The 25,656-nt window shown below is 43.6% G+C and overlaps 1 protein-coding gene across 1 annotated transcript in view; it reads left to right on the forward strand.

Moving 5' to 3' along the window:
* The first annotated feature begins 3,863 nt into the window (after positions 1 to 3,863).
* The window catches only part of LOC120928310 (granzyme A-like), a 55,778-nt gene continuing 33,985 nt past the window's right edge, over positions 3,864 to 25,656 (forward strand). The window contains exons 1-3 of the mRNA XM_040339411.1: positions 3,864 to 4,127; positions 19,689 to 19,842; positions 23,338 to 23,482. Coding sequence (XP_040195345.1) covers positions 4,019 to 4,127; positions 19,689 to 19,842; positions 23,338 to 23,482 — 408 coding nt within the window. The 5' untranslated portion in view covers positions 3,864 to 4,018. The remainder of the gene's footprint in view (positions 4,128 to 19,688; positions 19,843 to 23,337; positions 23,483 to 25,656) is intronic.

Consider the following 25,656-nt stretch of genomic DNA (forward strand, 5'->3'; position numbering starts at 1 on the left):
ATGACACTGACAGTGAAGGGGTTAACCTGTAGTGGGTGCTGAAAAGGTTAAGTGTGTCCTAGGGAGTGATTCTAACTGTTAGGGGGCGTGGCTACGAGTGACACATTACTGATCACTGCTCCCGACGAGAGGGAGCATTCAATCAGTGACATGTCACTAGGAAGAACGGGGAGATGTTGCGTTTACACTGACATCTCCCCGTTCTTCAGCTCACGACAGGGTTGCAAGCGCCCCACCGGCGACGCGTGCACGACCACACAGTGGCAAATTAAAGGGGACAAACCTGTACGCCCATTTGCCTGTCCGTGCCATTCTGTCGATGTAAATCTGCGTGGAGCGGTCCTTAAGCGATTAAGCTCATGCATTTTTGAAATGTGTAGCAGATGCATTTAAAGCAGAACATAACTGTATCTGAGCGCAACAAACTGAAAATGCTTTTTAATACATTTTTAATATTCCAAGCAAACTCACCCATTCACTCATGTCTCCATGCTTTATTTTTGGCAAGTAATCACTTTGTAAAGCATTCTTAGCTACAGCTATCTTGAGTGAGGGCAGGCAGGCAGGCAGGCAGGAGGGTGTGCTTAGCTGAGAAAGGCCCCCCTATCCTCCTCCAGATGAAAAATGCCCATGAAGACTCCTGGGATGTATGACATCACTTTGGCCTAGGCCAGAATGCAGGAAGCAATCTATCTATTTACTAATGCTAGCAGGATAAGGATTAAAAATAGTTAATTGAGAGAGTTTTTCTCCGCTTTAAGTAACTTTTCGCACTTAGGCCCTTTCAGACCTATGCATCTTGGGCACTAAGGACAACCCCTCCTTAGTGCACCATAGTGCACATTCCTTGAGTTGGTGCACTATATTTTAAAAAGAGTGTGCAGGGCACATTAAGAGCTAAATACCCCACACTAACATGCATGCGGCTACCATGCAATGGACCACAAAGGTCTGAAGAGGGTCATATGCGCTTGCAGTAACATGCATTTATGATGCCTGTTATTACATGCATTCTGCATGCACTTATACACATTTTCAGCTAGATTCAGGTACGGCGGCGCTTCTTTAGGTCGGCGTATTGCATCCCCTTTGCATTACGCCAACGTAAGATAGTGAGGCAAGTATTGTATTCACAAAGCACTTGCCTCCTAAGTTATGTCGGCGTAGCGCAAATGGCCCGGCGTAACCCCGCCTAATTCAAAATAGGCAGGTAGGGGGCGTGTTGTATGGTAATGAATTCACGATTCATTGCCATACATGTAAATGAAGCGCCGTTCGTACGAAGCATGCGCGCGCATGCTCAGTATCACTTCGCAAATACTCAATGCTTTCGACATGAACGTAACTTACGCCCAGCCCCATTCACGGACGACTTACGCAAACGACGTAAAACGTGGAATATTCGACACTGATCCGACGTCCATACTTAACATTGGCTGCGCCATCTTTTTGGTGGTTTATCTCTACACCTGAAAACGCCTTACGTAAACGGCGTATCTTACGGGCGTGCGTACGTTCGTGAAAAGGCGTATCTTGATCATTTGCATATTCTCTGCGTAAATCGACGTACACGCCCCTAGCGGCCAGCGTAAATATGCAGCTAAGATACGACGGCGTAGGAGACTTACGCCGGTGGTATCTTAGCAACAGATAAGCGTATCTCAGATTGAGAATACGCTTATAGATACGACGGCGCCGCATTCGGACTTACGACGGCGTATCTACTGATATGCCGTCGTAAGTCTTTGTGAATCTAGCCCTTTGTGTTTTTTTATAGACATGCCTTTTTGCTTTATTTATTTTTTTCAAATACTTTATTTTTACCTCCTAGGGCAAGTCCAGGTTCTCGTCAGGCCCCGTACACACGACAGAGTTTCTCGGCAGAATTCAGCGAGAAACTCGGTCAGAGCCGGATTCTGCCGAGAAACTCTGTCGTGTGTACACTTTCGGCCCGATGGAGCCGCCGAGGAACTCGTCGAGAAAATAGAGAGCTCCTCGGCGGCTTCAGGGCTGAACTCGCCGAGGAACTCGATGTGTTTGGCACGTCGAGTTCCTCGGCCGTGTGTACGGGGCCTCACAATCATATATAGACAACAACACAACTGATATAATCACTAGTCAATAATTGATCATCCCACAATAAGACACATCCTTCATAGCACCCTCCATACACCCCTGAGGAGGGTACCATGCGGATATTCCACTTATTCTACCCACTTTATTGTCGTTAGCACATATAGATTTGAGCAGCAGTTTGTTTGATTGCACTTTTATTGTATTCTACCCTATTTATTTTCACAGTTGGCTAGTGCTTAAGATTCTTTTTTCTTTTTACCATGCTGATATTTCTGCGAGCTGTGGGGCCTCCCCCATTCGCTGTATCTGGAATCGCCCTATTAATTTTCCATTTTCTAGGTTGTAGACAAAAAAAAATAAAAAAGAAGGGAAAAACACAAACACATTTTTAAAGGGAAAAAGAGGGAAAGGAAAGACTGAGGCCTCGTACACACGACCAAGTTTCTCGGCAATAACCAGCAAGAACCTTGCTGGGAGATATTTTCTTGCCCATTTTGGTCGAGGAAACTGTCGAGAGCCTCGGCGAGTCAAAAAGAGAGCAAGTTCTCTATTTTCTCGACAGGAGTCTGATTTGGCTCATCAGGGATCTCGATGGGCTGGTTTTCAACGAGAAACTCGGACGTCTGTATGCTAAGAAACCCGCACTTGCTCAGATTAAATTATAAAACGGGAGTAAAAGTAGCATTTGTAATGGAGATAACACATTTTTAAAGCTGTAACAGACTGAAAAGTGCAAATCGTCTCTTACCAAACTTTTATTTAACACGCAAACACATGAAATTAGCAAAAGCAACCCCAAGAGTTTAGCCAGTGGAATCAAACTTCCCCTGCCGTTGTATGTGTTGTATGTCACCGCGTTTGAAAACGAGGAGATTTTGGCTTGACTGTGTGTACGCAAAGCAAGCTTGTCAATTTCCTCGACAAGCCTAACAAGGAACTCGACGAGGAACTCAATGTGTTTCGCCCGTCGAGTTTCTCGGTCGTGTGTACGAGGCCTAAGGGATGGGGGTGCCCTGGATAAATAATGTATAACTAGTTATTAGCTATTTTAGTTGTAATACTTATATCTGACCATCATGAGTTAAGCAAAATCAGACCTTCTTCAGAAGAAGAAGTACTTTTCTTGTTGGTTTTGTGCTGAAAGTGTGAGATCTTCCATCTTATTTATCTCTTCTACTTTATGGAGCCATCCTCCGACCGTAGGAGGTAGCGTATTTTTCCACCTAAGTGGAATACATGCTTTGGCCGCATTTACTAAATGTCGTAAAACAGATTCCTTGTATATTTTGACAGGGATATTCATAACATGTAGTAAGAAAAAGGCTGGATCCTCCGGTATCCCATAATCCGTACATTTTTGTGAAATGTTCCGTACTTCCTTCCAGTTAGACTTTTTGCTTTATTATGCAAATCCAGGGAGTCTCATTCAAGCGCCAATGTGGATCCTTGCTCTTTTGTAACGGACCAAAGTTTGGCTAGTATAGTGCACTGCAGCACAGGTAGGTTGCAAAAGTACACTGGGGTACCATTCATAATGAATGGCACTGCAGCGCACCACATTTAGCATACATTATCGCAGTGCATTAATGTGTATGTGAATAAGATGTAACAAGCAGGTCCTTTATACCCTTTTACACTGTTTATGATGCTATACTGTATACATTTACTGTAAACCCTACTGTATAATGCTTTGCAGCAGAAAAATAAAAAATAAAGATAATATCAATAACTCAAAGCTTATCATAGACTTTCTGTGTCTCATTTTTTTCAATTATTTTTAGTGTACACTTTCCAGTTACAAATGATTCAACCATGATAATTGTGAAAGTGTTACAGTTGAGAGATATGTATCAAAAAGACAGATTACCGAGATAAGATTGGTAGTTGCAATGTACAGATCTGTGGGGTATTTATAAGTATCACTGGGTAAAGTCTCTGTATTATGTACAGTTCAATCACATGCAAGATTGGAACTTCCAGCATGAACCAGCCAATAACAGCACACCTATGCTATCTACTCACCGCTGCATGTTTTTTGCTAATCTGTGAAGGTAAGTTCTATAATTAGTGCTTTTTTTTTTATCTGTTTGTTTGTTTTTTGTAAATAAAATAGAACTGGCAAAATTCCTGACCAGAGCACATCACAGTTGAAGACATTTACTTAAATGAGCATAGACACAACATTTACTAATAAAATACATGAAGTCATTTTTTTTTTACTTGTGTTCACCTACTTCCAACTAAATTGTTACACTTGAGAACTTTACTATACGCTATTTGCCTGGTGTTTTGCTGATCTGCATATAAAACATATGCCAGTAGCTACTAACAAAAAAACAAAATGAAAACTCAAGGCGCATACATTTTTGATGCGCATTCAAGAAGTCGTAGGCGGAAAACCTACTTTAACCACTTCATGACCAGGCACTGCTTTACTTTAACTGACAATTTCGCGGTCGTGTGATGCTGTACCCGAATAAAATGTATATCCTTCTTTCCCACAAATAGAGCTTAAATTTGGTGGTATTAGATCACCTCAGCGGTTTTTATTTTTTATGCTATAACCAAAGAAAAAGCGACAATTCTGAAAAAAAAATGATTTTTTACTTTCTGCTATAAAACATACCCATGTAAAAAATCTAATTTCTTCATCAATTTAGGGCAATATGTATTCTGCTACATATTTTTGGTAAAAAAAAAATCCCAATAAGGGTATATTGATTGGTTTTCCCAAAAGTTATAGCATCTACAAACAATGGGATATTTTTATGGAATTTGTATTGATTTTTTCAACTAATGCTGGCGATCAGCGACTTATAGCAGGACTGCGACATTGCGGCAGGCAAATCGGACACTAATGCCGCGTACACACGATCGGAATATCCGATCGTGTGTGGGCCCCATCTGACTTGACTAGAAATAGAACATGTTTTTTTTTTTCCGATGGAAAACAAACCAATAGTAAATTCCTATCGTCTGTGTGCAACTCCGATGGAGAAAAAACCCATGCATGCCCAGAATCAAGTCGACGCATGCTCGGAATCATTGAACTTCATTTGTCTCGGCCTGTCGGAGTGTTTTACTTCAACGGTGTATGCAAGACAGCTTGAACGGAATTCCGATGAAAAATTCCATTAGATTTTAGGCCATTGTAAATTCTGATCGTGTGTACGGGGCATAAAGTGACACTTCCGACACTTTTTGGGGACCAGTGACACCAATACAGTGATCAGTGCTAAATAATATGCACTGTAACTGTACTAATAACACTGGATGGGAAGGGGTTAACATCAGGGGCAATCAAATGTGGGTTAAATGTGTTCCCTGGGAGTGCTTTCTAACTGTGTGGTGGTGGTGGTGGGGGGGGGGCACATGTACTGTAAGAAGACAGAGATCCGTGTTCCTTAGCAGAAACACAAGGGGGGTTATTTACGAAAGGCAAATCCACTTTGCAGTCGCTGTAGATATGAGGGGGGACACGCAAGGGAAAAAAAATAAAAAATTTTAGTTTGCACATGAAAGGATAATAAAATCAGCAGAGCTTCTCCTGATTTCCAATCTTCCCCTCCGCTCTACAGCGACTGCACTCCCAAGTGCACTTGTAGTGCAAAGTGGATTTGCCTTTCGTAAATAACCCCCAAGATCTCTGTCTTCTCCTGACACAAAACGGGGAACTGCCTTGTTTACCTAACAAGACCGCTTTTCTATCTGTCTTGGAAATGGTCGTGGGTCCTGGCGGACATCGGACCCGCTGATTGGCTACCAGTATGTCCAATCACAGCAGGAGCGAGTCACCGTGGCAATAAGCGCGCGCACCCAAGACCTGGAAGAAATCACGTACAGGCAGGGCTTTTTTATAGTTTGAACTGTGTGGAGCTCAGTTCCACCACCTCTGGCTCAGACCCTTTGGTGCCTGCTCACCACAATCACTTGTAAACACAGAAGTCTGGCGTCTATGTTTACAAGTGACAGCTCTGCACTCTGTATTTAATGCAATCCTGGTATTTAATGCCCCTTTAAGACCCTCCTACTGTTTGTGTGTGTGGGGGGGGCAGGGCCAGACTTACCATTGGGCTTGACTGGGCTCAAGCCCATGGGCCCCGCCCAACAGGGGGCCCCCTTTAAAAAAGGCCCCCGGGGGCCCCCAGGGCCCCGGATGGCAACCCCCCCCCCTTTTTTTATTTATTTTTTTATAAAAAAAAATGTTTTTTTATATATTTTTTATTTATATATATATATATATATATATATATATATATATATATATATATATATATATATATATATATATATATATATATATATTATTAAAGGGCCCAGAGGTCTCCAGGGTCCCCGGATGGCAACCCCCCCCCTTTTTTTTTTTTTTTTTTAATTTTTTTTTTATATATTTGTTTTTTATTAAAGGGCTCAGAGGTCCCCAGGGCCCCATGTGGCAACTACCCTTTTTTATTTATTTTTTAGAAATGTTTATTTTTTTTATTTTTGTTTATATTTTTTTATTTTTCATTAAAAAGGCCCAGAGGTCCCAGGGCACCAGATGGCAACCTCCCTTTTTTTATGTACTTTTTATAAATGTTTATTTTTTTTATATTTTTTTATTAAAGGGCCCAGAGGTTTCTTTTTATTAAAGGGCCCAGAGGTTTCTTTTTATTAAAGGGCCCAGAGGTCCCCAGGGCCCCGGATGGCTACCCCCATTTATATATATATATATTTCTTTATTTCTTCTTTATTTGTAAAGGCCCCCCCGCTTCTCAATTTGCGGCAGCCCCCCCGCTTCTCAATTTCAGGCGGCAGCACCCCCCCTGGTTTTCTGCTCCAGGGGGCCCATGCCTTAAGCTGTGTAAGGGGCCCCAAAATTCCTGATGGCGGCCCTGCGCATACCTCCCAACACGCACGGATTCTGCGGGACTTTCCCGCACAGATAGCTTCTTCCCGCAGTCCCGCGAAAGGGTTAATCTTCCCGCACTGCAAGAGGAGGCAGCACAGAAGCAGGAGGAACCGGAGCGGATTGTGGAGGACTGTGGCTGCTGAAGGGAAGAAAGCCGACAGCCGGGCTAATGACAGTCTGTGCCCCCGGCTGTTGGCACAGGTGAGAGGCACTCCCCCCCGCTCAACAACTGCAAAACCCCCCCCGGAGTGGTGTGTGGATGTCTGCTGAAGGGAAGAGAGCTGACACATTCCATGCACAGGTGAGAGGCACCCACCCCCCCGCTCAACAAATTTAATGCACACCCCCCCGCTCAACAACTTTAATGCGCACCCCTCCCCGCTCAACAATTTTAATGCTCACCCCCCCGCTCAACAACTTTAATGCGCTCCCCTCCCCCGCTCAACAACTTTAATGCGCCCCCCCCGCTGCACCCCCCCCCCCCCCGCTCAACAACTTTAATGCGCCCCCCCCCGCTCAACAACTTTAATGCGCACCCCTCCCCCGCTCAACAACTTTTCAATTCACCCCCCCTGCTCAACATCTTCGATCCCCCCCAATTCTCGGCTCCAGGGGGCCCCTTCAACACTCAAGCCCAGGGGCCCCCACCAGCCTAAGTCCTGCCCTGGGGGGGGCGTATGGTTTTGGGGGTCGTGGTTGAGTTCCAGCATTTATTGTTTGAGAAAAAAAGCCCTGCGTACAGGTATGTGATTTTGTGCTAAAGGGCCACCCTGCCGCAGTATCTGTACGTGGGGTCGGTCCTTAACCTTAAGCGGTTAATTATGGATGGGGTATAGGCGTGGTTCTACAAGAGGCGTATTGTAAAATGTTGTTTCAAATTTTGTATATTCAGAAAGGTTTATTATTTGTGTGTACATTTATGTATTATTATGTTTAGCTAGCTTCAAATTTAATTTCACCAGTCAATTTAGCTTTTGAACAGAATACAGCGATAAACACCAATTACAATGCAAACACATTTGGCATAAACTATTTATAAAGCATCATTTGACACTGATGGCTCTGCTGAATAAAGGGAACCTGTTGTAGCTGCTGAAGGCTTTTTGGCAAAAAAGTGTAATAATATTACTCAGAACTTAAAGAAGAAGTTTGTGGTACATAAAAATAAGCATACATACTCCTTCAGGCTGGATTCACACCTATACATTTTTAGTGCTTTTTGCATTTTGCAGATTTGCACTACAGAACATGTTCCATAGGAAACCATGTTAAATAGACTGAGTGCAAATCTGAAAAATGCAAAAAGCACTAAAACTGCATAGGTGTGAATCCAGCCTCAATGCTGGTAAAGAGAGCAGTGACTGTGTGGGCCACTCTTCCTGTACCAGACCACATGCCTTTCAACATTGGGGGGTGTGCATTAGAAAAGCCTTGCACCTTGCTTATTGCCTTTCATTACAATGTTGAGAGACAGGTGCCTCTTCCCACCTACACTTCCCAAAAATAAGAGGTGAGTGTAATCGGGGGGGGTGAAATCTGGATGCGCCCTAGATAATAAGGGTGAGATCCCCACTGCCAGGAGTAGAGGGGTATATTCGTACTTATTACCCATTCCAAAAAAAAGAGTTGAAAGTTGTTATACACACATCAAATAAAAAAGTCCTTTATTTAAAATAAAATGCACTCAGATACTTGTTACTGTTTTAAAAATATATCATAATGTCTGCAGAAATAATTTCACATCAGTCTTGGCGTTCAGTGATATAAATCCAGGGTCAGTCGTGAGCAAAGAACTGTCCTCTGCTCATGTGTACAAACTGCTCTCCCACACAGTGGCGGCTGGTGAAGTTTTAGGATGGGGGGGCGCAAGACCCCGCCCCTCCACATGTGGTCCCTCCCACTTGTCATAAGCCACACCTCTTATCGAATCCACCCACTCCGTCCCCTGTATTCCACTTGCTTCCACCCATAGTGTCAGGAGTATACATCTCAGCATCACAGGACAGAGTATATAGCCCCAGCATCACAAATCATGGTATATAGCGCAGCCTTACAGATCGGCGCAAACAAACTAAAAAATTACACTGTTAGTAATGAAGGACTCTAAATGGGCATGAGATTACCAGAGACTGCGGACATACTGCATGAGATTGCCAGAGACTGTGGACATACTGCATGAGATTACCAGAGACTGCAGACATACTGCACAAGATTACCAGAGACTGCGAACATACTGCACGAAATTACCAGAGACTGCGGACATACTGCATTGGGGGGAGGGATATCTCACATATGGATGTAAAACACTGCACGTCCCTGTACTGACATCTCTCATACTAATACACTGCAATTCATGTCCCTTACTGACATCTCTCATTATACTGATAAAATACACTAAATTCATGTTCCTGTACTGACATCTCTTATCAGGCATGGACTGGGACAAATAATAGGCCCAGGCATTTTAGATTGAGCAGCCCAAACCAGGCACGGACTGACAACTCACGGGGCCCCGGGGCAATAAGATCATAGGACCCCTGTGTCCCCACCCACACTCAACGCTGTACTCAAATAAAATCTATGTCCTTTATTTCCCACAAATAGAGCTTTCTTTTGGAGGTATTTGATCACCTCTGCGTCACTTTTATTTTTGGGCTATAAACAAAGACAGACAATTTTGAAAATAAAAATATATATATTTATTTTTACTAGTAATGACAGCGATCAGCGACTGTGATATTGCGGCAGACATTTGGACACTAGCTGACACTTTGTAGGAACCAGTGACACTAATACAGTGATAAGTGCTAAAAATATGCACTGTAACTGTACTAATGACACTGGCTGGGAAGATGTTAAACATCTAGGGGCGATCAAAGGGTTAAATGTGTGCCTAGCCTGTGTGTGTGTACTGTGATTGGTGCTTTTACTAAGGGAAGTCATGAATTTTATTCCCCGCTGACAGAACAGAGCTCTACCTTGTTTACACAGGCAGGGCTCTGTCCTGTGTAAATTCAAGATGATCGGCGGGTGCACCCGGTGATCGACATCTCCTGTGTTTAGTCACAGTACAGCCGGGTCGCCAGCAGTGTGTATTCCCTACCTGATCTGGAGCAGCGAAGCCACCTTGCCGCCGTATGTCTATGTCTAGGAGGGAAAGAGAGATGGGAAAGTAGGAGAGAGATGGAGGAAGGGGAGAGAGGGAGGGGAAAGAGGGGGGTAAACGAGAGAGGGGGATGGAGAAGAAGAGGGTGGGTGAGAGGAGGGGATTTAGGTAGGGGGAGGGAGAGGAGGGGAGGAGGGAGAGAGAAGGGGGGGAGAGAGGTGTAGGAAGAGGGGGGTAGTGAGAGAGGGAGAGAGGGGGTGTAGAAATAGGGGGGTAGGGGGAGAGGTGGTTGGGGGGTGTAGGAAGAGGGGGGAGAGGGGTGTAAGAAGAGGGGGTAGTGAGAGAGGGGGTGTAGGCATTGGGGGGGTAGTGAGAGAGGGGGTGTAGGCATTGGGGGGTAGTGAGAGAGGGGGTGTAGGCATTGGGGGTAGTGAGAGAGGGGGTGTAGAAATAGGAGGGTAGTGAGAGAGGGGGAGAGGTGGTTGGGGGGTGTAGGAAGAGGGGGTAGTGAGAGAGGGGGAAGAGGGAGAGAGAGAAGGAGAGGGGTGTAAGAAGAGGGGGTAGTGACAGAGGGAGAGAGGGGGTGTAGGCATTGGGGGTAGGGGGGTGTAGGAAGAGGGGGTAGTGAGAGAGGGGGAAGAGAGAGAGAGAGAAGGAGAGGGGTGTAAGAAGAGGGGGGTAGTGAGAGAGGGGTGTAGGCATTGGGGGTAGATAGAGATGGAGAGAGAAGGAGAGGGGAAGAGGGGGGTAGTGAGAGAGGGGGTGTAGGCATTGGGGGGGTAGTGAGAGGGGGTGTGGAAAGTGGGGGGGTAGTGAGAGAGGGGGTGTAGAAAGTGGGGGGGTAGTGAGAGAGGGGGTGTAGAAAGTGGGGGGGTAGTGAGAGAGGGGGTGTAGAAAGTGGGGGGGTAGTGAGAGAGGGGGTGTAGAAAGTGGGGGGTAGTGAGAGAGGGGGTGTAGAAAGTGGGGGGGGGGGTAGTGAGAGAGGGGGTGGAGGATGTAGGAAGATGGGGGTAGTGAGAGAGCGGGGAGAGGTGGTGGGGGTGTAGAAAGAGGGGGTGAGGGGTGTAGCAAGAAGGGGGGTCATGAGAGAGGGGGAGGGAGGTGTAGGAAGTGAGAGAGGGGGGAGGGAGATGGAGAGGGTGGGTTGATCAGTATATCTGCTATGTCCCACACCATTATACTGTACAGTACATCTCCAACTCACGTCTCCTGTCAGTGATCTCTCCCCTGTCTGTGTAGAAGACAGGCTGTTACACTCCGGTTCTCAGCTGCTCGTCTGTCCCTCTCCTCCACCTCCTCACACCGTCACATTCAGTAACACTTACCCTGCCAGTGTCCAGGAAGTGTCCTCCTCTTCCTCGGGCTCTCTCGGTCCCTCTCCTCTCAGGACCAGGAGCCGACCGCTATTTTCGTCCAAAATAGAATTACAGTAAGAAGTTTAATAAGGGGGGGGGGGCCGGCTGCTAGCTTCACTAAACATTAGGCAGCTAGCTTTGCTGTGAAAACTGCTCTGCTGCTGAGGGGAATGTATAATACTGCAGACTTACCTTTCCTTCATGCCCGGCTCACGGAGGTGCGTCCCTCTGGTCTGCAGAGTGCCGACGTCACTTCCTGACGTCGGCACAGGCACAGAAATATACTGGGTGCCGTGCACGCGCCCGACCTCAAGTCCAAGTCAATCGCGCCGGAAGCTGTGGCGCGATGCGCTCCGCCACAAAGGCATTTTTTTTCTGCCAATGTAGCGCCACATCTGCAATCTCGTGATTGCACAGACGTGGCGCTACTCAATCTGCACTTGCCCGGCGCTCGGACACAGTGCACATAAGGAAGTTTTTTCGATTTTTTTTTTTTTTTAAAGGGACATGTTTAAATAAAAAAAAATTTTTTTTTATTCTTTTTTTTTACTGACTTGGGGGAGGGGGGCGGCGCCCAGGCGCCCCCTATGGACGGGCCGCCACTGCTCCCACACCTAAATGACAGAATCCCTGTCCAAGGAACAGGAAACTGACAGCTGGGAATCCTGGGTGATGTCATTGACTAAATGTGGTCAATGACATCACCCAGGATTGATGACTTAATGACAAGCGGTTATAAATCATTTTACCCATTTTCTGTGCATTCCCACAACATGCAGTAGAATGATCAGACATTGACAACTTTATTCTAAGAGCATGTGAGGGTTAGGCTGCCATACATTGATAGATTTTTTTTAGCTCCGCCTCGCAAACCAGTAGTGATTTAGGTTTTGTGCTGCCCTAGGCCTGACTAAACTCGTGCACCCCTAATTTAAATATGACCCACCCCTTCCTGTCAAGGTCACACTCCTTGCTGTTTAAGACCAGCCCTGAAAATTTTGAGTAGGGACACTAGTTCTGAGGGCCTGGGGGGGCCTTCATTTGCATAGATTTCCTCTCACTTCCTGTTTGACTATGGGGCAGGAAGTGAAGGGAAATCTCTGCATGGGACAGGGATGGTAAAAAATAAACTGACTGGGGCTATAATTTATGGGGGCCAGGGCCGGAATTTGGAGTGTGCGAGCTGTGCACAGGGCACCATGGTCAATAGGGGTGCTGTGCGTCTATCCAGAGGCGTACTAAGGGGCGGGTACCACACACTGGGGGGGTGTCAGACCGGCACCCCTCCACGATTGTATTACACCCGCGGTGGCAGCGCCGCGGATTTAGGCAGCACCATACTGGCACAGGCAGGGAGAGGTGAGCTAGCTACAGTGGCGAGGGGAAAGATATAGGAGGAGGTGCTACTGAATCCAACGGTTGTGATAATGGCCACATCCCTGGTATATAGGAAAAGAAAGGTAACCCCCCTGATGGGACTTTGAAGGCCAAAACACAATATGGATGTAAAAAATATTTTATTGGGACAAAATAGACCTAATGACATTGGCTCTGAACGTTCATTCAGCACCTAAGTACATACAAACATAAAACATATTCCATATCCAAATGGAATCACCAAAAAGCAATGCGTGTGCCGGATGGCAAAAAGAAAAAACAGAACATAATACAATAACAACGTAAACTGTAACATCAAAAACACTCTCCAAATGGTAGATGCTGCCTGATGCGTTTCTGGTTTGTATCAAACCATCATCAGGGACTTCAGGAGTGGATATTATGCGAGATTTGACATTCACAGATAGAGTAGATGTGGATCTCCCCAGCGTTGTTCGTGTGCATGAGTTATATGCAGGAGAAGATAGAAAATGATAGCTTCACAACGAACGCTCCCGAAGAATGGAACTCCAAGACCTGCTGATATGTATGCAGACAGGTAGTTGTCCAGATGCCCATGGAACTCATAGGACAAATTTCTATATTAGTCAGAATAGGAGGTTGTGAGGATGGCTAGGGGCGTTATCTACATGTGTGGATGGGTGCCTGGCGAGGGGGAAGGGGGGTGCAGGGTGACACCGCTGCACCTACCATCCATACACTGAACGAGCGGGGCTACACTGAACGGAGGGAGGCGACACTGAAATGGGGGCTACTCTGAATGGGGGGGGCTACTCTGAACGGGGGGGGCTAGGGTGCTGTGTAATGTAAAGGGGTTCAGAGGCGCAGGGTGCTGTTTAATGTAAAGGGGTGCAGGGTGCTGTATAATGTAAAGGGGTCCAGAGATGTAGGGTGCTGTGTAATGTAAAGGGGTGCAGGGTGCTGTGTAATGTAAAGGGTCCAGAGATGTAGGGTGCTGTGTAATGTAAAGGGGTGCAGGGTGCTGTGTAATGTAAAGGGTCCAGAGATGCAGGGTGCTGTATAATATAAGGGGCTGCAGGGGGCTGTGTAGTGTAAAGGGGTCCAGAGATGCAGGGTGCTGTGTAATGTAAAGGGTCCAGAGATGTAGGGTGCTGTGTAATGTAAAAGGGTGCAGGGTGCTGTGTAATGTAAAGGGTCCAGAGATGCAGGGTACTGTGTAATATAAGGGGGTGCAGGGGGCTGTGTAATGTAAAGGGGTCCAGAGATGCAGGGTGCTGTGTAATGTAAAGTTAAAATAAAACAAATTATTTGTTACAAATATTTTTTTCCTCTTTGTGTATGTTTAGGTGACCAGGGGGCGAGGGGTGAAGATGGGGGGGGGGGCACAGGATTAGCTCGCACAGGGCACCTGAACACCTAAAGCTAGCCCTGATGCCTCTCTGCCCACTCCGCCCCATAAGACTGGTACTACACTAACAGTGTAGCACAAGCCAGAAAGTATTCTTTCTGTGCTGCCCCCCTGCAAAGTGCTGCCCTAGGCCTGGGCCTTGTTGGCCTAGGCCAGGATACAGCATTGCCACAAACAGTTTCCTCCATCTATGCTGATGAATCCCCCTGCTGGGCGTTTGAATTTGATGGCAGCTGTCAGAATATCTAAACAGCGGCTGCATCTGATGAGATGCAACCACTGTTCAGGCAACTGTTTTCCAGCTAGCTGAGCTCATTCAATTTTTCAATCAAATGAATGGCGGGCAGCAGGGTGTCAGCAGGGCCACTCACAAAGCAATATTCATCTGGGTTCATCAAGAGCTAATAAATTACAACTTGAGCAATAGATAGAATATGGTTTTCATTCAATCTGAGCTGACTGGTAGTTTAGCATTATATGAAAGGGACATCAAAGTATACACTGTACAACAATGCACAAGCGTAGCCTACATTTTAGTGAGAAAGCATGGAATGCAATGTGCATGTATAATTACAAACTACTAATATGGGAGGATGTAATGGAAGTGATAAACTCTATGTATGAAAGTACATTGAATCCTGATCCTGTCCTATGTCTCCTTGGGTATATAAATCCCAATAACTTGGAACACGATGATGCAGTGGCCATAGTGAGAATGTTATTCTTGGCTGATAAATGAATAGCCTCTCGAAGGGTATCACCTAATCCTCCTACCATTGGGGATTAGGTACGGGAAATGGCAAATACATATCGTTTGAAAAATATACTCCAAACTAATGCATTTCAGAAGTTTGAGAAATTATGGAAAAAATGGATGAACGTTCCAATTTAGGCTGAAAATGGAGAATAGGGAATTCCATGCCTGCTCTCTCTTTTCCTTAACCACTTCCTGACGGCCGTACGACTTTATACGGCCGCAGTGTGGATCTAAATTTCTGGAAATGCTGTCTATATACGGCCTCCAGCCACTGGGGGGCGCGCGTGCCCGCCGCATTGCTGAGATGCCGATGCGCGTGCCTGGCGGCCGCGATGTCCGCCAGGCACCCGCGATCGGCGGTTACAGAGACAAGGATGTGGATCTGTGTGTGTAAACACACAGATCCACGTCCTGTCAGGGAGAGAGGAGACCCATCTGTGTCCCTTGTACATAGGGACACAGATTGGTCACCTCCCCCAATCAGTCCCCTTCCCCCACAGTTGGAACACTATGCAGGGAACACATTTAACCCCTTCCTCACCCCCTAGTGTTAACCCCTTCAATGCCAGTCACATTTATACAGTAATTAGTGCATATTTATAGCACTGATCGCAGTATAAATGTGAATGGTGCCAAAAATGTGTCAAAAGTGTCTGATGTTTCCGCCATAATGTCGCAGTCCCAATAAAAATCGCAGATCGCCACCATTACTAGTAAAAAAAATAATAATAATTCTGTCCCCTAATAAAAATCATAAAAATACAACATTATAGGTATAGGCAATACCCCCGAAAATGTACTGGACATAAAAGAGAACATTTTATTATAGAATAAAAATCCTTAAAGCGGGAGTTCACCCGGAAAAAAATTGTTAACATTAGTTTGACGCTAATTAAGGGGAGCAGAAACGGGTATTTTTTTTAAAATCAATGCCGTACTTACCGTTTTCGGAGATAGATGTTCTCCCGCCACTTCCGGGTATGATCTTCGGGACTGGGCATTCCTATTTGATTGACAGCCTTCCGACGGTCGCATACAGCGCGTCACCAGTTGCCGAAAGAAGCCGAACGTCGGCTTCTGACGTTCGGCTACTATCGGAAACTCGTGACGCGCTGTATGGGACGGTCGGAAGGCTGTCAATCAAATAGGAACGCCCAGTCCCGCAGCCCATACCCGGAAGCGGCGGGAGAACATCTATCTCGAAAACGGTAAGTACGGCATTGATTTTAAAAAAAATACCCGTTTCTGCTCCCCTTAAATAGCCTTAATCTAATTTTAAAAATTTATTTTTTGGGTGAACCTCCACTTTAAGAATTACTAGGAGATCATATCGCCATCTAATGGTCAAAAATTAGTATGACTTCCATAATTTCTAAAAGATTTTGCAGCAACTCATGAAAACATCACCCACCGCTGGTTAACAGTCCACTCCTCACCATATCAATGAATAAATAAACATATCACAATTTTAATATGTAAGTACCTCATTAAAAAAAAGCTAGAGTTGAAAATAATAAATAATATGAAAATTAGAAATCACAAATAAAAAATATCTTTATGTAGAGCAACAATTATTTCTTACAGATCCTCAGAGAGTTCTTTGCCACGAGGTGTCATGTTGAACTTCCAGTGACCATTATGAGAGAGTGAGAGCGATAACACCAAATTGAACACATCTGCTCCCCATTCACACCTTGTAACACTAACAAGACCAATGACACTGGGAGGGAAAATGGCTAATTGGGCCCAATTTGGACATTTTTTACAATTCTTTTATTTTAAAAAAAAGTGCCCCACAATGTATATCCATCTTCAGTCACGGCGTCGACGGTCCAGAGAAAAAAATAAAAAAAAATCGGAAAAACTCTACCTCGATTGGAGGCGTCCCGCCGACTGCAGCCTTTTTTCGTGGAGACAGCTGTTATATAGCCGGTGATGTAACTGGGTGACCCCGCCACTTCTGACGTCATGTGACATCAAAGGGCCCCGACCTTAGCTATATAACAGCTGTCAAAGCGAAAAGACGGCAGTCGGCAGGGGACGCCTCCCACGAAGGCAGAGTTTTTCCGGGGGTTTTTTCTGGACCGTCGGCGCTGTGATTGATGATGGATTTACACTGCGGGACACTTTTTTTTATAAAGGAATTGTCAAAAACTGTCTGCTGTCATTTTTACTTTTTTGGTGAATGAGTAGGGGTTAAATGTACCCCATATCCGTTCACATAGTGGGGAGGGCTTCCAGATTTCAATAAGCTCCCTGCCTGCAGACCCCCACAACCACCGGGCAAGGGTTGAGGGGATGAGGCCCTTGTCCCCATAACCAAAGCACCCTCCCATGTTGAGGGCATGTGGCCTGGTACGGTTCTGGCACTCTCTCGTCCCCCCCCCATTTCCTGCATTCTGCCAGGTTGTATGCTTGGATAAGGGTCTGGTATGGATTTTGGGGGGACCCCCACGTCATTATTTAACAAAAAAATTGGCCTGTAGTTTCCCTTAATATCCATACCAATCCTGGTAATGGAATGGGGGAACCCACGCCATTTTTGTCAATGATTTTTTATGTATATTGCTGAGATCCGGCAATAAATTACAGCCATGAGCAATTTTAACTACTTAACCCCCGGACCATATTGCTGGTCAAAGACCAGAGCACTTTTTGCGATTCGGGACTGCGACGCTTTAACTGACAATTGCGCGGTCGTGCGACGTGGCTCCCAAACAAAATTGGCGTCCTTTTTTTCCCTTAAATAGAGCTTTCTTTTGGTGGTATTTGATCACCTCTGCGGTTTTTATTTTTTGCGCCATAAACAAAAATAGAGCGACAATTTTGAAAAAAATACAATATTTTTTACATTTTGCTGTAATAAATATCCCCCAAAAATATATAAAAAAATTATTTTTTCCTTAGTTTAGGCCGATACGTATTCTTCTACATATTTTTCGTAAAAAAAAATCGCAATAAGCGTTTATTGATTGGTTTGCGCAAAAGTTATAGCGTTTACAAAATAGGGGGTATTTTTATGGCATTTTTATTAATATATTTTTTTTACTAGTAATGGCGGTGATCAGCGATTTTTTTTCGTTACTGCGACATTATGGCGGACACTTCGGACACTTTTGACAAATTTTTGGGACCATTGGCATTTTTATAGCGATCAGTGCTATAAAAATGCATTAGATTACTATAAAAATGCCACTGGCAGTGAAGGGGTTAACACTAGGGGCGGGTAAGGGGTTAAGTATGTCCCTTGTGTGTTCTTACTGTGGGGGGGTGGCCTCACTAGGGGAAACACTGATCTTCTGTTCATACATTGTATGAACAGAAAATCAGCATTTCCCCCGCTGACAGGACCGAGAGCTGTGTGTTTACACACACAGCTCCCGGTCCCCGCTCTGTAACGAGCGATCGCGTGTGCCCGGCGGCGATCGCGCCCGCCGGGCACACGCACGGGAGTCGGGGGCGAGGCTAGTGGCGGCTATACGATAGGACGTATAGCTACGGGCTCTCGCCCAGGAGAGCCGACCTGCCGCCGTATAATGACGGTGGCTGGTCGGCTAGTGGTTAAATGCCATTTTTTCCTTTAGAAATTACATTTTTCTGCGGTACTGTTATAAACATGGGGAAAAGGCGCTACTTTACAGGCAGACTAGGGAGACCCCCCCATTCATGATATTTAGAGAAATATTAAATTTTTATTGTTTCACTTTGAACATTATTAAAATCACTGCTCCTTTTAAAACATCAGTTTTAAAACCTTTTTTTTGCATTGATACATGTCCCCTGGGGCAGTACCCAGGTCCTCAAACACTTTTAAAGGCAAAAACTTGCATATAAGCCTTTAAAGTGAAAATTTTTTATTTTTCGTACCCCATAGACTTTAACAGTGTTTGCGTGTTTGGACAAATTCTTGGGCTGTTTGCATGTTCTGGTGCGAACCGAACAGGGGGTTGTTCGACTCATCCCTATTCAGGAGCTATTTTGGGGCGACATGCATCCTGCGATGCGAGTTGCCGCGATTGCAGCACGCTTTATCACCTGACAATCACAGCAGACCCGCACCACGTTTTGAGGTGTCATTCAAATAAATGGCATCTATAAAAACACGTCCTGCGTTTGAAAAGAAGTTCTCCTGTCCGGCTTGTTAGTGCTGGCAAACCTTCTGTAAGCTATCAGGCCTCGTACAGACGACCCAACGTGTCCGATTAAAATGGTCCGTGGACCATTTTCATCGGACATGTCCGCTGGAATCATTTGGTCTGATGGCTGTACACACCATCAGACCAAATTCCGCGCGGACAGAATACGCAGTGACGACGCGGCGACGTGATGGCGACGATGACGCGGCGACGTGCGCGAACCCGGAAGTTCAATGCTTCCACGCATGCGTCGAATCACTGGGTTCTCGGGCCAGCGGACATGTCCGATGAGTCGTACTGACCATCGGACATGTCCGGCGGACAGGCTTCCAGCGGACATGTTTCTTAGCATGCTAAGAAACAGTTGTCCGCTGGAAACCTGTCCGGTCAGCCGGAAAATTGTCCGGTCGGCCCTACACACGACCGAACATGTCTGCTGAAACTGGTCCGATGGACATAATATTCAAGCTTACACACAAGAACAAAGGCCATAACATAAAAATAGGAATGACATACAAACTCCATGTAGATAGGGGTCTGTTGCTAAAAATATTTTATTTGTTTCTTTTTGATACAATTACATTTTATTATTATATATAGGTGCAAACATAAAAATTATCAATGGGCATGACGTCATCCCCCATTCCAGACCTTACATTGCCCTAATAGAGACTCTGAAAGAAAATAAAAAATCAGTATGTGCTGGAAGTTTAATCAAGCCTGACTGGGTGTTGACCGCAGCTCACTGTAAACTGTAAGTACACACGTTTTTTATTTAATTTTATCATTGCTTAATGTAATGCTTCATAAACATTTTGCTATTTAAGTGGACCTTGCACAAAAAGAACAAGGTCTGCTTAATACATCAGTGGTCTCTCCCCTATAGTGAAAAAAAAAGTACATTTTCTCACCTCACCCCTGGCTTCTGCCCACGTTGCCCAAGCAAAAGGTACAGTATCTGGAAAATCTTTCCTGAGAAATCCCAGGGAATGTTGAGTATCCCAAATCTCACAAGATGCTTTTGAACCGTGCTGGCGTATCTCCCTGTTCAATTTGGAATGCTCAGCATCCCCCAGGATCTTGACAGAACGCTTGGGGGTGAGATAAGTATAATTACAATTTTTCTTACACTTTAACAGCATTACTTATTATAGGATGGAAGGCCCTGATATATTAAGTTTATCCTGAATGTTAGTACAAGGCCCACTTTAACAAACATTAAAGTAGACCAAAAGTCAATGACTTTTACATAGCTAAAGCACTGAGTTTCATTAACATTTTTCTATATTTTTTAAATAAAATACACCTACAATGCCTGGTGTGCTGGGGTAGTATTTCTAATGCCCCGTACACATGATCAGACTTTTGCCCGGCCAAACTCACATCGGAATTCCATCGGAGTAAAAGAGAACATGTTCTCCATCTAAACTCCGACGGAATTCCTCGGAATATCTGATGGAAAAACTCAGATGGGCATACACACGGTCGGAATTTCCGATGGAAAAAGTGTGTCTGCCTTTTTCAATTGGAAATTCCGATCGTGTGTACGGGGCATTAGTGTGGCCAGTTTTCATTTTTAGTAAAAAAACAAGTTTAGGAACAAAATTAAAAACTAAAAGCCTTGGTCCACAAGATGAACCAACAAACCAGAAAATACTGGATGGTTTTCCCTAGTCAATAACATGAGATCTAAACCCAGCTAGTAGTTGTATCACTAATTACAAATTACAATACTATAGCACCATCTGTTGCTCTTATCGGTGAAATACATCCGTTTCATATTAAGTTCTATATACACTGTTATAATAAAGGCAGTCAGTGTTCTGTAGACATGTGCTTTTTATTTTGTAACATTTGTAAAAAAAGATTTGGATGTATTCAAATTACCTAATGAACATAGTAACGAATTTACCATATATACTCGAGTACAAGCCAACCCGAATATAAGCCGAGGCACCTAATTTTACCACAAAAAAATGGGAAAACGTATTGACTCAAGTATAAGCCTAGGGTGTCCATCTGCATGCCTCACTTTGTCCATGTGCATGCCTCACTATGTCCATGCCTCACTGTGTCCACGTCTCACTGTGCCCATGCCTCACTGTGCCCATGCCTCACTGTGCCCATGCCTCTCTGTGTATATGACTAGACTGACGTTTAACATGGGAGTCTATAGAAGGGGTGCCCGGCATTGAAAAATCGGTGCTCCCCAGCCGTAGGCCCCCAGGCAACAAACTTTGAATACTTATAGAGGAGAAATGGAGCTACATGTGTGCTCTGTTCCAGGTCCAGGAGACCTATGACCGGCCGGTACCGGTCATCAAAATCACCAGAGAAATGACCATTTAACATGGGAGTCTATGGAAGGGGTGCCCGGGTTTGAAAAATCGGTACTACCTGGCAGTAGGTCCCCTGAACAACAAACTTTGCACACTTGTAGAGGAAGAGTGGGGGCTACAAAAAAATGTGCTGAAAAAAAATGTACTGAAAAACTTGGCTTATATTTGAGTATATATGATAAATGAAGATGAAAAAAAGTTTTAACAAAATGAATGAATGCATTTCTTTCATTTGTTTTGTTTAGATGACGTCACGTGATTCAATAGTATTTCAGACCCATGGGGAAATTAATAACATTTTTAAATGTATTCGATAATTTGGATTTGAGTATATTTGGAATTTAAATCGAATCTGTAATTGTCACAGTCAGTTCAATTCCACAGTCTAATGCTATTATTAGGTTTGAAAATTTCAGGACAGCTGAATTTTGCATTATCCAAAAATCATTCTGAACAGTTTCAATATATAAATAATCCACCCAGAATATTGAATTCAAAAACTAATATATAGCAAACTTATGGAAAAAACGGCAAGACCTTTTTGGATTCACTCAGACCAACAAATATATGAATAAAATGCTGAATATAACTACCGTAATCAGTTCAATAGGGATGAGCTTCGAGTTCGAGTAGAACTCATGTTCGACTGGAACATTGCCTGTTCGCTGAACAGCAAACAATTTGGGGTGTTTGCGGCAAATTCGAAAAGCCGCAGAACACCCTGGAAAAGTCTATGGGAGAAATCTAAAGTGCTCATTTTAATAGGGCTTATATGCAAGTTATTGTCATAAAAAGTGTTTGGGGACCTGGGTCCTGCCCCAGGGGACATGTATAAATGCAAACAAAGTTTAAAAAAAACTAACGTTTTTTCAGGAGCAGTGATTTTAATAATGCTTAAAGTGAAACAATAAAAGTGAAATATTCCTTTAAATTTCGACCTGGGGGGTGTATAGTATGCCTGTAAAGCAGTGCTCGTTTCCCATGCTTAGAATTGTGCCTGCACAAAGTGTAATTTCTGAAGTATAAAAAGTCATTTAAAATCACTGCTCCCGGAAAAAATTTAATTTTTAGAACTTTTTTATTTGCATTGATACATGTCCTCTGGGGCAGGACCCAGGTTCCCAAACACTTTTTAGGACAATAACTTGCATATTAGCCTTTAAAATTAGCACTTTAGATTTTAAATGTTCGAGTCCCATAGACTTTAATGGGGTTCTAAAGTTCACACAAACTTTTAGTCCATTCGCAGGTTCTGGTGCGAACCGAACGGGGGGGTGTTCGGCTCATCCCTAATAATCAATGTGATAAAGCAAAATTCTTAAATGAACGAATGCATCTTAAACTAAACAAAACAAACATTTTGGCATGTACATTTCTAGTGTGTTGGTAATAGAAAACAAAAGCTCCTAACTAAATAACAGTAAAGTTCAGTTTTGCCAGAAAGAGCCTGATTTGTTAAAACCACTGAAAAAAAAGTAAAAGCAAAATTAAAGAATTCTCCATTATACTAGGTGTGACAATTAAGGCATATGTTCACATTTAAAATAAATAAATAATTAAATGCACATCTTTTTCCGCAGGTAAAATGTTTTCATGTATTATTTGTTTATTAGGAGCCTGTAAAGCATTGCACCTGCGATTACCAGATCGGAGGTGCAATGCAAGGCTCCTGCAGACAGTCAGTGCAAGCTGTCCACGCACCAGTGCCCTAGTAGTTCATTAACAATTACAAAAAAACTCTGTGAATGAATAATGCGACTGTGTGGGCTCTGGGCTGAGCCCCACACAGCCACAGTTTTTTAAATTGTGGGTAGTATAATGTACAATGTATATTATACAAATGTACAAAATTTAAATGAGTTTCAGGTTTAATGTTGCTTTAAACTTTTCATTTCTGTCTTATTCCTTAGGATAGCAAATATAACTACAGTTACTCTTGGTGCTCATTCAATGACACAAAATGAATTTGAAAAGCAGAAGATGCAAGTTATCAGACTCTTTCCATACGGGACATATAACCGCACAGTAAAACAAAATGATATTCAACTTTTGCAGGTAGGAACATAGAGTACTATTCTGTACCCCTTATGTAAATTTGTTGCTTGTATGATTGCATAAGTTCATAAAATATGCATGGTTTCTTATAGTAGCAGCCTAAGGTTGAAAGAAAAATGGTGTCTCCCTAAAATGTGACAAAGTATATATAACGTGTTCAAATAGTATAAACATAAATTATATATAAACAGCGCTAGTGTGTGTATGACCCACACAGTGAAAAAGGCGACAAAATATAATAAATAAATAGACAAATGAGCAAAGCCCGTGATTGAAAGTGTTCATAGGCAAAAAAAGTTCATAGAAAAGCAACAGGGAAAAAAAACGTATTCTCTCTCTCAAAATGTGTAATCTTCAAAGTAATTATTTCAAAGAATTCTTCCACCACACCCGATGAACAAGTGATTCCTCCACCAATAAGATTGGCCACTCACCAGAACGATTTGCCTGACACTCTCGTGTTTCGGCACAATAGCATGTAATAATTGTTCAAACCATTAGGCGAGCCTCCATTTCCAGCCAAGTGATAAATAAGATCCTCATAAATAATGAAGAAAGCATATAATAGTGTGATAACATAAAACCAGTTTTAATAACACACCACATAAAAAATCTGCAAACAATGCACTCACAAAAGGCCAAAGTAAAATTCGTGAAACAAAACACAGCAGAAAATTCCTCAGTATTGTATGGCTGATAAACTACGGTCACGGCGGACCCAGGAAAAACAACCAGGTGTCTCTCACCACTCGATCCACACTGTGCTGGTGGCCCACACAACTGGCATAAAGCAAAATCCAATCGCTGGTCACTAGCGAAGATAAGTCACTGCAATGGCCTCTCACGTTTGGTTAGATGGTCAGAAGTCAAACTGTAGCCACGCCCCCGACATGTTTCGTCATAGAATTGACTTAATCTTGGGTTCGGCTACCCATATTACAAGCACACTATAAATAACCCGATACAAACAAATTATGAACATCACCTGCACCGCACACGAACCGGCCAATCAGAAGGCTCGGGCGTATAGTGTCAGTCCATGTGCGACGCGGCCAACCTTTGGTGCGTCCCACCAATCGATAGCGTCGCCTCTGAGCTGCCCAATCGGGCGTCCCCACCGCGAGACGTCACCTAGGAGCGACGTGTACACCACCTGATGCATTCTACCAATCGCACAGAAAAGTGCTAAGGGCGGAAATACGCAGAGAACCAATGGGGAACACGCAGCTCTAACACAGCATGTAGATGTCTCCAATAGGCGGTGAGGTGTCAGCAATGTATGTAACATTGCAAAGCCTCTACACCGCGAACTAACAGAGCTAATTAGCATATACCTTTCAAACTCAGTAAAGCCTCACCGATGTTTCAATCAGCCACAGCAATACATCAGATTACATATCATCCTGTTAGAACAATGCCATATAATAACCTCATCATTAGTAATTTAAACTAAAAAAATAGTTAAAATATGAAATCTAATCACATACAAATTTAATTATATAAAAATTGTGTAAATACATCTACATATATTTATAATTAAAATTAATATTAAATATGGAATGAATTAATTATTTAAAATAGTATACCCCATATATATACTGTATGTGCATACTAGAGATCAAAAATCTCAATGACCATTGTATTACTTATAAAAGTCAACCTATTATCATTGTTAAAATTAAAAATAAAAAACAGAAATAACATTAATAATATTAATGTTGGCAAATAATGTGTACATATCTTACTACAATTGGGACAGAACACTGGTCCCAATGAGGATTCTTATAAGAGGCGGATGGCCTATAGTAAGCATCTAAGCTCATTGATATATCAATGTGAAGAAAAAATTAATGAAGAAAAATTATAAATTATTGATGAAACTATTCACATCTAATTCAATGTTCAACCCCTGCGGGAAAAGACATTTCAAGGAAAATATCCATTGGGTTTCTCTCTGACAGGTCCCTTACCCTGTTAGATCCTCTCCAGCTAGGGTATACACAGTCAATTCCGCAGAATTGAGCAAGTGTGGGGTCCTGGTTATGCTTTTCTTTAAAGTGGACAGATACACTATGATTATCATAGCCTTTCTTTATGTTGGCCAGGTGCTCAGATATACGTATTCTCAGTAATCGTTTTGTTCTGCCAACATAAAGTAGGCCACAGGGACACCA

This window comes from Rana temporaria, chromosome 1 (assembly GCF_905171775.1).
Source record: "Rana temporaria chromosome 1, aRanTem1.1, whole genome shotgun sequence".
In the NCBI taxonomy this organism is placed as follows: domain Eukaryota; kingdom Metazoa; phylum Chordata; class Amphibia; order Anura; family Ranidae; genus Rana; species Rana temporaria.